This window comes from Lepidochelys kempii, chromosome 22 (genome assembly GCF_965140265.1).
Source record: "Lepidochelys kempii isolate rLepKem1 chromosome 22, rLepKem1.hap2, whole genome shotgun sequence".
NCBI classification, from domain to species: Eukaryota; Metazoa; Chordata; order Testudines; family Cheloniidae; genus Lepidochelys; species Lepidochelys kempii.
In genome coordinates, this window is record NC_133277.1 from 18,320,926 (window position 1) to 18,333,370 (window position 12,445).

General features: G+C 48.9%; 1 protein-coding gene across 13 annotated transcripts in view; it reads left to right on the forward strand.

Annotated features, from left to right (window-relative positions):
* CEP164 (centrosomal protein 164) overlaps window positions 1–12,445 on the forward strand; it is a 70,657-nt gene that overhangs the window by 53,926 nt on the left and 4,286 nt on the right. For 12 of the 13 annotated variants that reach the window (XM_073321153.1, XM_073321154.1, XM_073321158.1 and 9 more), the window contains 7 exons: window positions 292–418; window positions 1,590–1,657; window positions 2,156–2,363; window positions 3,578–3,685; window positions 4,885–4,999; window positions 6,432–6,797; window positions 10,924–10,990. In XM_073321153.1, the coding sequence (XP_073177254.1) occupies window positions 292–418; window positions 1,590–1,657; window positions 2,156–2,363; window positions 3,578–3,685; window positions 4,885–4,999; window positions 6,432–6,797; window positions 10,924–10,990 (1,059 nt within the window). Of the gene's footprint in view, window positions 1–291; window positions 419–1,589; window positions 1,658–2,155; window positions 2,364–3,577; window positions 3,686–4,884; window positions 5,000–6,431; window positions 6,798–7,205; window positions 7,400–10,923; window positions 10,991–12,445 lie in introns of those variants that run through there. The other variant, XM_073321161.1, reaches the window with a different exon arrangement.

Sequence of the window (12,445 nt, forward strand, 5' to 3'; positions counted from 1 at the left end):
AGCCTGTAGCTGTAGGACCCTGTGTTTAAACAGCAGTAGGCAGTGTCCTGGCTACCCAGCCTTATACCCAGGCACCCTTCCTAATGGCCTGGATCTGCAGAGCATGAAGTCCCTGGTATTTTCCCTTTGGGAGATTGTAAGCAGGAGCCAGTTTGAGGTGTTCAAGGAGATTTGATTCCTGCAAAGTGTTGTTAATTCTTGTGGGTAGCATGGCTCTGTGTCCCTGTCTGTTCTGTATGTTGATGGCATGTTCCCCCACCCCCCACCGCACATTGTGGACATCTGTGACAGTGAACTGGAGGCCGCAGTCAAGAGCCAACAGGAGACCCTGAAGGAGCTGGTAGCCGAAGACAGCATGGCGTCTCCCAGGAGGGAAGCTGAGCTCCACATTGAAGACCTGAGAGAGACGCTTCGAGCTGTGAGTAAAAGCCTGTGTATTTGAGCTCCCCATGGAGGTTGGTGTGTGTTTGTGCCTTTCAAAGGCTCCCAAATTAGAGGGAGTGTACACATAACTCCCTTAGGTCCCTTTGAAAATCCTGACTAGGTTCTTTGCTGCCTGTTCCGGCTCATAGATGCAGAGATGGATGGTTATTGTTGCAGGTGGGAAGGGTTATTTGTTTGATTAAATTAACGGAAGCAAAGTCTAGTGACAGAGGACACAGGACAGCAGCCAGGAATCCTATTTCTGGCTCTGCCTAAGATCTGTTCCATCCCGGCAGGCAGCTCACCTCATCATTTTAATGATTGTTCGTACAGTGCTTTGGGTTCCTGAATGGGAGAAGCCACTGCCATGCACGGTGTTATTAGTCTGTATGTTCATTTCTCTGGTGCTTTCGTCATCCCATTTATATACCCCAGGGAATGTAATCATAGAGCGTCTCCCAAAGGTCACCTGTTCCACTAGATCCTTGGCATTTCCAAGGTGATTACTGCTGGTCCTAGGCTCCCCTGAGGTCTTGGGTGCTATCGGTGTCTGCTCAAAGATGCTCATATTGAGCACGCAGTAACGATAGCTGCTTTTCTGATTCCCATAGCTGCGTGTGTTTCAACAGGCAGAGGATTCCCTGAGTCTTTTCAGCAGGGCAGTGAGATACCTGGGACTAGATTTCTTGTTTCTCATTTTGATGTGGACACTTGTGTCACTTCAAAGCAGAAAAATGTTGCATTGAAATGCCCCTTTCCAGAGCCTTATGGTTCCATTCCCTCCCCTAGCCCCCAAAGGAACAGATCTGAACTCCTGATTTACTCCTCTTTGCTGACATTATTTGCAGGGGTTTTGTCCTTCAAAATAGAAAAGGAATGTGTTGCTCTGGTTTTGTTACCTTTGTTGTGCATTGGCTGAGGAGGTTTGGGGTGCTCTTGTTCAAAAGTGGGCTGGGGAACTTGGGGAAGAAAGCAGCTCTTGGGCAGGGAAGGATATCTTTGATTTTTAAAGTGTTCCCATAGAGAAACACTCCTCTGCACTGGGCTATTCCTAGGGCAGTTTGCATGCTGCTGTCATTCACGCTCTATACTCTCGTTCTCCTGAGCTTATGAGGTTCTTCCTTCATTCGCATATTAATTGATTTTGAAATGTTTAAACCCTCTAGCACTCCTCCAGAGAGCCTGCTTCCTTAACCTCGCACAGCAATGAGGATGGTGACTTCCAGCTTGATAAGTAAGCATCAGCACACAGGCCATTTTGAAAAGTGCTGTCCGTGCGGTTGTGTGTAAATGTAACACGTCGACGAGATGCTGTGTAAGGAGAAGGTATTGTCAGAGGTGCAGTATGGAACGCACAGCCCAGGAGAACAAGGCTGAGTGCCGTGCTGCCCCCTGCCACAGAGCATCATGACTTGATGGCTTATAGCACCTGGAATAGTGCAGCCGTCAGCGGATGAGTCAATGAATTGCGGGTCATGGCTGGTGCGCAAGGCTGTTGCAGCTACAGAAAGGGCCTGGCATGCTTCTTGACTGCATCTCCGAGGCCTATGTTGTGCAGGAGAAGTAACCCTGTTAACTCTGAGGGTTTTTATCATACTTACCCGGTTTATTCAAGTTGGGTAGAAAACCAGCCTCCAAAATCACTGGGAAATTCCTGATGTCCGAGAGCAGCACTGACATGTTTCCAGGATAATGGCCTTTGAAAGCTCTCTCCCTTGATTCCTTCCTGCAGTGTCAGACACTACATTTCTGCAGAAGGAGTCTCCATAAGGAACGCCAAGGAGTTCCTGGTGCGTCAGACTCGCTCCATGAGGAAAAGGCACGCTGCACTGAAAGCTGCAACGCAACAGTGGCGTCACAGCATGCAGCAGGCACGGGACGCGGTGCAGGGTCCGGGGAGCTCTCAGCTCTTGGAGGACGTGCGCCGGAACTTGGAGGAGGTGAGCTGGCAGCCCTGTGTTCTGAGACTCGGGTGGCATTGTGGTTCTGGCCCAGGAGTGGGGGCCCAGCGACAAAGCGTGTTCTTGTCTCTGCTATGAACTTCCTGTGTGCCGTTGGCCAAGCCACTAAGCCTCAGGTTTTTGAGAGTGGCCCCTGAGTTTGGGAGCCCAACTTCAGACAGGCAGGACCTGACTCTTCTCAGAGATGTCGAGTACCCACAACTGCACTTGACGCTGGAGGTGCTCGTCCTCCTGGAAATCAGCCCCTGTGTGTCTCAAGATGGGCACCCAGAGTTACCGTTCAGCTATGCACATCATCTTCCTCACCTGTGTGACAGGGATTAAAATTCTCCCCTGCCTCTCAGGGTGGCCGTAGAGATTAATTCATTAACGTTTGTAAAGCCCTTTGAGCCTCTGCTAGAATATGCAATGTGGTACTTTTATCACCTGAGAAGCTAGCTTGATAAAAACCTAACTCCATTTCATCCTAAATGGATGAAATACGTGAATTTGGACATTCTGTAAAATGACAGATCCTCCAGAGTGTTGCCACATCACAGAATCTTCTGCAAATTGCAAAGGAAGGGATGAGCAACTCATGGTAATTCTAGTGCCCGCAGTTCTGTAGCTGTGGTTTTGCAATTCTTTTACACTTCTTTGCGGATGGATCCTAAAGCATTTGCTAGATGAGCTCATACACAGACTCTAGACTGGGATCATGCCACGGCCTCTGGTGTGATGCTTGCAGGCTGCTTCGTAGTGCTCAGCATCCCTCCATAACATTTGGAACAGGAAGTGAAGAAGAATCCTCTCTCCGGTGTGACTGAAAGTTAGGGTCTGCAGGATGTAATTACTCAGACTGTAATTTGGTCGGGATACCGGGGGGTTAGCACCTCAACTGTTATCCGCACGCTGCTATGGGATTTCCAGTGAGAACAAGTGGCTGGCTGAAAATGTAGAACCAAAGCAGTTGGCTTTGTGGAAAGGGCAGGTTGGGAGCTGTAGCTTTCTTTTGTCGAGAAGCATAAGAGTTTCCCGCACCCTTCCCTCCTGTGCTGTTAGGGGTTTGGGCTGTGTTGCGACTCCAGGATCACCATCTTCTGCGTTGGGTTAAAATTATTTAAACGATGAAAAAATCCAAATCAGAAAAAACGATTATTTCCCATCACTCTGATTAAATTCTCCTCCCTGGCTGGGTGGTTGCTCCATGGCAGGAATCAGAGCAGCTGGACAAGATGAAGTCGGCCATGCGGAAAGGACAGGTGCTGCTGAAGAAGAAGGAAGAGAAGCTGAGCCAACTGGAGTCTTCGCTGCTGGAAGAGGTAATTGCCAGCATCTCAATCACTTGGCGTTAACCAGCCACACACCCACAGAGCAGCGTCCAGAGAAAGCCAGATTCACTCCCTAATGAGGGGACTTCATAGGGATTTCGGTTCCAGTGAGGGACGTTTAGTTGAAGGCTGAGGGTTGGTGGCTGGAGCTGGATTGCTTTGCGAGCTGGCTGGCATCTGTTTGCCTGTGTGTGAGCACAGTGGGGAGAGGAGGCTGGTCACAGGTCTGCAAGGAACTACAAACCAAACTGGAAAGATTCCACATGATTCACTAGCTGTGTAGCCAAGAGGGGCTGGGGGATGGAGGGCTTCTCTGATGTGAGCAGCTTGCCAGGCAGGCTTCTGTTTTTAGTTAAGAAGCTGAGTGGAAAAAGCACAGTTGTTAGAGCAGAATGAATGATTCTTCCTTCAGAATTAGCCCATGAGGCTAGAAGTGAGTCAGTTCTGGCTCTGATGCACTAAAACATAGAAAAATCCCATTTTCGTGCTGGTTAAACAGAGGTTATATTAACTGTCTACATGGGTGAGATTACAGATACTGTACATTCCCTTGGCTTGCATGGTACCTGCTCACCATTTAATTGTGTGACCATGGGGTTTCTGTGGTAAGTAAGCAGGAAAAATACTTGGTTATTGGTGTCTTCAGAAGCCGAGGACACGTTGGCTAGTGAGTACTGTTAGCCAGTAGGCCATCCTAGATGCTAAGGGAGGTATCTGGGAGCCAGTGCTCCTGGACAATGTTCCTGGCTCTGTCAGTGACTTGGGTGAGTTCCATAGGCCCAGGATCAGTGGGAGATTTGAAGAGCACAACATCTTTGAAAGTCAAGCTCTTAATGGAGAGACCTCCCTGCCTACTCACCTCGTGCTGGGCCTTATGATTTCTGACTCCCAGGGAGTCACTGCTGAAATTGTAATGTTCAGTCCCCAACACAACCCACCCCCTCCACAGACTGAGCTGTCTCCCTTTGCAACACTCCCAGCCTCTGCTGACCCAGGAGCAGGGAACCACGTTTGTACTGCTATCTTCACATGTTTCATAACACTCCAAGCGCAGCCTGTGAGAGCCGTTATGGGATATCTAGCTTGGAGTCACAGAAGCTTTAGACCTGGTTTGGTTTCCCAAGGGACAGAAGTGTGTAGCAGATCATATTTTATTTTCCTCTACTGTAAATATTTCCTTCTCTTGGCAGCTTTCTGATGAAGATACGCTGAAGGGTGCTGCATGTAAAAAGGTGGTAACCTTTGACCTTAGTGATTCAGAAGACACACACAGCCTGAGCAGCACAGATGTATCTCAGCACAAATGTAAGGGTTCAGTGTCTCTTGTAGAATGCCACGGGCCGCATTTCAGAGCTTTGTGCATTGTACCCAATATTTGACATTCTGCATCACCCATCCCTCCCACTGTGTATTCCTAGTCCCTGCCTTGTCTTGTTTTCGCTTGTGCCCGTTAAACTCTAAAGCATGTAGGACAGGTGTGCTGTTTATGCCAGCACTCGAGGCACAATATTTTGTACCAAGAATTGTTTCCTGCCTGTAGCACTGTGTGTATGTGGATTATGAATGTGGCTTAAAAAACATGGTTTTCACTGTGGTGCCAGAAACCTTCAGCCTTCCCCAGCGATGCTAGAGCCAGGTCTATTGCCCTATTTCTTGGTGTCCGCCAGTCCAGTTTGGTGGACTGGGTTTCTTTCCTCTCCCTGTCTCCTTGGCGAGAGAGGCTGTTGCAATCCCAACAGGAGCAAGGCACAAGGAATAGTTCTTTACTGTCCCGTGATTAGAGCAGTGTGTGTGAATAGCGGAGCGCTCAGTAAATGGGTAACCATGCAGGAAGACTGTGCTTTTTCCAGAGGTGCTGGCCAGGCTGATGGCTACGAATTCACCCTCATTTAAAAAAAAAAAAAAAAATTGAACTATCTGTAAGAATCCAAAAAGTTTTAGAACCTTCTCCCTCCCTAGAATGAAGGTTTTCATATTGATAAAATCCCCACAGTCCTGCCTCTAACCTTCCCACAGCACCAGGTTTCTTTGTGATGTGCACCTGTGGAGTGCAATCCGTCCACTCTGTCTCCCTGCTCAGTTTGTGTACGGTTTGATTATTGAAACATATCAGGCTCCTGCTGTTCCAGTATTTCAGAGTTCTTGTACATCTCAGTGTAGTGAGCAGGCTTTGTGCTGCTCTGCAAAGAGTTAGCCATTTGCAGGGGAAGTCCACGCCCTACAAATGGGCGGCTGTCGCGGCGCCCAGTGGAAGTGCACTCGCTGCTCTGGCCCCGCTCATAAATTTGTAGTGGGCAGGAAGGACAGAAGCGCACTTATGCTTGTGCTGCAAGCCATATTTCAGCTCTGCCATCCCAGTGGTTGGTGTCATCCCAGTGGTATCCTCCTTTCTCCTTCAGAGTTTAATCCTTGGAATCTCCAGGATCCTGTCCCTTTTCATCTCATTTCCCCAACTTCCTCTCCTCCACACCACACCTGACCAGCCTTCTCGCCAAAGTTCTCTGCTCCTCGACATGGAACTGAACTGCCCCCTTGTCTCTGCAGCCAGACCTCCCTCACTCGCTTAGCTGAATGTATAAAGTTCAGCCTCTGTGAAGCCTGGAGACAGAGTGCATGGGAGGATAAGGTGCTCTTGGTGGGGAGATGCAGGAGAATGGTGCTGCCTCTGAGGATAGACTCAAGGTCTCCTTTAAATCTTGTCCCTCTGTTGATCTGGGTTTTCTTTTTCTTTGACTAGTTGATTTGAAACCAGATGTCCAGTTCCCCCAGCTCGACAAGATCCAGCACTTGACCAACACTCTGCAGCACATCACCGCTGAGCTGAATGGGGTCCTTGGCACCTTGGGCTCTCTGAACCATCAGCAGCCTCCCCTCTTCACTTCTGTGCTGGTGCCGATGCCTGCTCTGCCCAGTGATGGAGTTCCTCTTTCCGCGTACACCTCCTTGGCAAGAGTCCAGGCTGCTGGCCCCATCGTGCCTCCTGCTGGGATTCCTTTGGTTAACCAGCAGGCATGGAGTACCGGTTTGAACTCCAGCCTCTCTTCTATGGCTGGTCAGTCAGTAGACAACATGCTGGCAGAGAAATGGCGCAAGTATTTCCCAGGTAATGGTCTGCTGCAGTTCCGCCTCCTTCCGGGTTTGCTTATCATGTCTATGGCCATTGATTTTGTGCTGTCACTTCTATGCCAGAGTGCAGCAAAGTACCTCTTATGTGTTGTCCTGTGGGACTGCTCAGTAAGGGAACACACCCCGTTTGACCAAGCTGAGTGAGTTGTCTCCGCTCACTCCCTGGCACTGCACAATCTACTCAACTCACCCTTCATCCTTCCAAGGCAGATGAACTGAGCTCCATGAAAAGTCCTACGTGGGCATGTTATGAATGAGCTTATTTAAAAATAAAACAAGATCCCATCTGTATTGCACGGATGCTAGTGATGCCATGGCCCATCCCATAATGTCAGCAGGAATCTTGGTGTCCTTGGCCACAGTTCTTCTTTTCTGCTCTGTCTAGTGATTTCCTGCATTTCCATAGCATCTCCGCTTCCTCCAGGTATTTAACGTAAGAAACAAGGTTCTCTCTTCCCAGCCTGTAGGAGAAATGGCCTGAGTCATTTTGATGGATTTTGTGTGTGTGTGCGTGGCACCTCGTGGGAAAGGCAAGTCAAAGATGTGAGTGTCGTTTCAGTTCTGAGTACCGTGAAGTCCCTGGTCTCTTTTCTCTGCTGGGAGCAAGTTTTATAACCTTGGTCCAGCTGCCGTGATAGTCTGTGTCCTGCATCCCAAGCCTTCCCCTGGGGCTGATGGTTCCTTTGCTCTGCAGGAATGTACCTTAGGGGGAGGCTGAGGTTGTAGAGGGAGAGTTGTGCCCCAGGTAGCCAGAGCCAATCCCACGGAGTACTTAGAATGTCAGGACAGAGGCCTTGAACTGGACTCTGTTCAGCTGGGCACCAGGGCAGCATGTTCACAGTGGTCTGTGACGCTGAGCAGATGGGCTGCTAGCCTTGTACCAATTGTCAGGGCATGCGGCTTCACTCCTAGATACAAGCTGCAAAGGCCAAGCCTGGTGAACATGAGCACATGGGTCAACATGGCCAAGTCTGCCTCTGACAGGACAGAGTGAAATTTGCTGGCCAGTTGCAGGTGGAAGGGGCCTATTTAGAGCAACCAGTAGCAGCGAAGGATCCAGAAGGACCCTGGGGGTGGGGCTGCTGCTGACTGACCTAGCAATTTGCAGGTAAGTGCCGATGGCAGTAAGAGATGTTACACACGAGTCAAGTTCTTTAAAGCTCTCACTCTTCTAGCAGCATCACCTCAGTCTTGTCTGGGTTCAGCTGTAGCCAGGTGCTGAATTCAGCTTGCTGTTGATAGAACTGTTGACGTTCTACATGAAGGAGACGTAGAGCTGTGTGCTGTCCGCACTTGGCTAGTGCTTTGGCCTGGGGGATCTTGCCAGCTTCTGAGGCTCTCTGTTGAGGGGTGTGGATCCTATGGGACTCTGCTGGTGGCAGTTTTGGAGGGGTAGTTGCCCATGATGACTCCCTGTTGTACAGCATGCTGGCTTCTGTCTCTCCCTTCCAGATGTAGCTGGACCTCACTGCTCAGAAGAGATTTCAGTGTAGTTTGTGAAGCACTTTGGGACAGATGGCCCAGTGTAGGCTATTCTGAGATGAAGATAATTTCTCTCTGCAGTTTACATGGCCCAGGGGTGCTGGATATGAAAATACCCACAGGGAATCGCTGCTGAAGGGAAGGGAAGCTAGAATTCCATTCCCTATAGCAGGCTGGGCTAACACAATGGGCATAATATGGGGTCTGCAGCCTGACTCGGGGAGGGCCAGAACCAAACCTGGGACCAAGCAAGTGTGATGGGACAGGAGATAGACCCAGACTGGCCTCATGGAGGGTTAAGAAGGCAAGGATATAATAGAGAGCTGCACTCTTTGCTTCCTTCCCCACTCTTGGCTCTGCATCCACTCTGAAGGGGAATGACTCCTCCTGAGGTGCCAGCTTGATGAATTGCCTGCAACGTGATGGAAGCTCTTTAAAGAGAACCAGTGGAGCTTCTGCGCAAGTCTGAGCTCAGGGCTAGTGACTGACTAGTCTGTGCTGTGGGCAGCCGTTCACCTCAACAGGTGAGAGTGAAAATCACAGATGAATGTGACTTTGTGTCCCTAATAGACAACGAGCTTCGGTGGCAGACAGTCCGAGGAGCTGGTGTGTGTAGCTCCTTGGACTTGGGCACGTGGCAGATTTGAAAAGAAGAGGAGATAACAACAGCTCATTCCGGGAAGTGAAGTGCAAAGCTGATCTCATTATACTGTTTCCAGAGCACTTCAGCTTCTGACATTTGCACAAGAATAGCAGTCATTAAAGGAGCCAGCAAAAGAAGAGGAGGAACTTTCTGTTAGATTACGCTGCCTGGCTGAAAACACACTGATGGGGAGGGGTGTTGAGACAGATGGTACACGTGGCTCACAATTTATAATTTCCTTAGGAGAGCAAATTTTTCTCTTCTATTTGTATCCCGTTTAAACCTTTTAACCAAAGACAAAATCCCCGGCCCCTAGTCCTGCTAATCCTTAGCCAGCAAAACCATGGCAGCCCCAAGATTAACGTAATGTTTGTTTTCACTCTGAAAGTTCTTGCTAGTCGTTCTATTTTATATGCCCTCTTTGGATGCGGTCTGCTTTGATGTGGGCCAGCTGCTGGCATCAGCGTCTATGAAGCACGTGCATGTACTAAGGAAACAATAATATCCTGGCCTCGACCGGCGTGCCCAGATTCAACAGAGCACTTAAGCACGTGCCTAAGTTTCACTGACTTCATTAGGACTTACCCATGTTTAACTTTAATCATATAGTTAAGTGCCTTAAGGGGCCTTAAGACAAGCATTTTTATGGGGCCTATTGACTGATGTTTTTTGTGCCATGTTGCTTCCCTTCGTGGGTGGGAATTGCCTCCCTAGCCTGGCCCTGAGTTTGGTGGTTGTGGCAGTGGCAGGCCCCCTGCTCATGTGTCATTTAAATGGTGTTGGAGAACTTGGAAGATTCCAGGTGGGTGAGAGCCTCTTCTCTGCCTTTTGGGGGCAAGGAAACCCTCGGGCTCTTTTGGGAGAGTGGTGCTTATTTTTATTAGAGGTGAAACTTTAAGCACAACACAGACAGGGTATCTCTGGCACAATCTGTGCGAATGGAGGGATTGCATCTTAGTTTGTGTGATACCATCTGTGGCGTATACCATCCTCCATTCTGACTTGTATCCTCTCTGGAGTGGCTCCTGTGTTGCATGCCAATCTCCTTCTTGTCAATGAGGATGCTCTTCCCTAGAAGAGTCTGTTGTGAGTACTGCCCTTGGTCTTTGAAGTCACCTGGCAAGGCATGCGACTCTGAGAGCAGAATTTAGTCATTCTGCCTTTAATGTGTTCTCCTCATGCTGTAGGTAAACTCCCATTACCCACAATTCAGAACTGTCCTCTGAAACTGTACTTGTGTTTATCTGAAATTCTGATTATTCTCCCCCAAAAATTCTGATTTCCCAGATTTTGCATCTGTTGCTTGAGCCATTGAAATAACTCAGGTTTACCACAACTGTGTCTCCTGCATTTGTTATCTCTTGACTGTGGATACTACCCTGATAGTGTTAAAATTAATGGGAACCGCAGTGCTCGGTTTCTTTGGAAAATTAGGCCATTATGCCACATGCCTGAACATGGATTGAGGTGTCTAACTTTGGGCAACATGTTGGAACATTTTGGCTTTGGACTGTGTTAGCAATGAAAGCGTCAGTCCTTGCAACACGAAAATAAAGCAGTTTCAGAAGAGGGCGACCACCAGGAGCATAGACTATTAAAATTCATGCTTCAAGGCTTATCAAGAATCATGCAGTTCCTATTCAATTTTTCCCCTTAGTGGAAATAAGGGATGTCCCATTTTTGAGGGGGGATCCCAATAGACGTTAGAGATGAGGAGGATGTAAGGTTAGAATAAATAACAGGAATTGGAGGGGGAATTTGCACGTTTCTTGTTCCCTGCCTCCCACTGGAAACAGAGGGGGAAGCACCAGAAGATCCTGCTGCAAGCTTTCGCACGAGCACAGCCCAAAGGGCCACAGCATGTGACTGCACCATGCAGGGATAATGTGCTTGTAATGCAAACAATGACCAGGAAGATGGAAGCCTTTCCTGTAATGTATGTTTCTATATCTGTACTGAATGTTTCTGTCTCTTCCAGGTGGGTTCCCATCGCTCAGTGGAAGTCCTGCCCCTCTGGACAGCAATTTAGGTTATTTACCTGCAGGGTAAGACTCCTGGTCTTTTGAGTGTGGCTGTTTCAAAGAGCTGCTGTTTTTTGTTTGGTGTGGTTTGTAGGTCAGATATGATTTTCTCCTGATCTACTTGTTTCATCAAATAGGTTAGATTCGGAGCTTAAGTTATTAGCCAGGTCCCCATTTAAATGCTCAGTTGCAGGTTTTACAAAACCCAGTAAGGCTCAGCCAATAGCACTCTTGTTTCAAGACCAGAATGTTATGGGTTCCAGTCCCACAACAAGTGTGATTTCACACTTAGGATCAATGCTGCAGTGCAGGCCTGGGTAGGAGGGGCTGCCGCACTCAGGGCAACAGTGTCTTTTTGGCTGAGTTGTTGAGATCCTGGTGGTGAGGTGGAAATCAAAGATCCTTTGGTACCTTTCGTAAAGAGCAGGGGATGAACCTGTTTTCCCAGGCAACACATCCCTCTGTTAATAAAAGAGGCTCTTCTCTCCCAGCGCTGCAGCTGAGTTATTGCTGGGGGTGCAGTGCCCACTGTGATGCCGTGGTGATAGGCATGACCACAAAGCACGCCCTGACCAAGGAGCAGCTTCTCTGGTGGCTCCCTGGCCTCTTGTAATGATCCCCCAAGTAGGCAGACTCTCCCTCGCCCAGGAACTTTTCCCAGAATGCCTTTCTGCGACTAGTCCAATAGGGCTGCAGCTGCTTGGCTCTGCTCGATTTTAAGTCACCATTTTGCAAGTGGACGCTTGTAGGATCACTGCGTTTCATTCTAACTCATTGCTCTGTGAGATTCGTGGGTACAACCCCCAAGTCTAGTCCATTGCAAAAGTCTTGGTATTTTGTAGTTCCAGACTGGCAAAGGACCACCCCAGCAGCACAGCTCTCTGCTGTCTGGGTTACACCAGGCTCAGAGTTCGTGTTTCACCTTTGCTGAACAGCTGCTCTTCCGAACCTTGAAGGCAGTCCGTTTTAAAAATCTTTTCCCAGGCCCATAGAACTCGTGCCTGGCTAAGCAGCACCTGGAGTGAGGGGAACACCTTAATTTCCCAAGCTTTCTCTTCAACTCCCTTGTATCTTAATCCAGTTCAAGAAGGTGGAAAATCAGCCTAGAGTCAGTCTCTCTCTCTCTCTCTGCTGGGCTTTTGCTACCCAATAACACTGCATTTTTCTCAAGGGGCAGGGACGAGTGGGGAGCTGCCTACCCCCTTTCTTCCTGAAGAAGAGTGTAATGGTGCTGGATAATGGATAAGAGGATAATGGGGTAAATGGAGACTCCTGTGGAGTTAGCTGGGGTGCCTGGGTCCTTGCCAACAACTGAGGCTTTGTGGTGCTAGAGAGACCAGGAGAATGGCAGTGGCTGAGTAACGTGGCTGCTGAAATTTCTTCCCAGTCTGGTAGGGGAGAGGAGGGCAGGACACTGAGCCAAGAAGCCGTTGCTTTCTGTTGCATCAATCTGTGGCTATTTCCATGGCAGCCCATCAG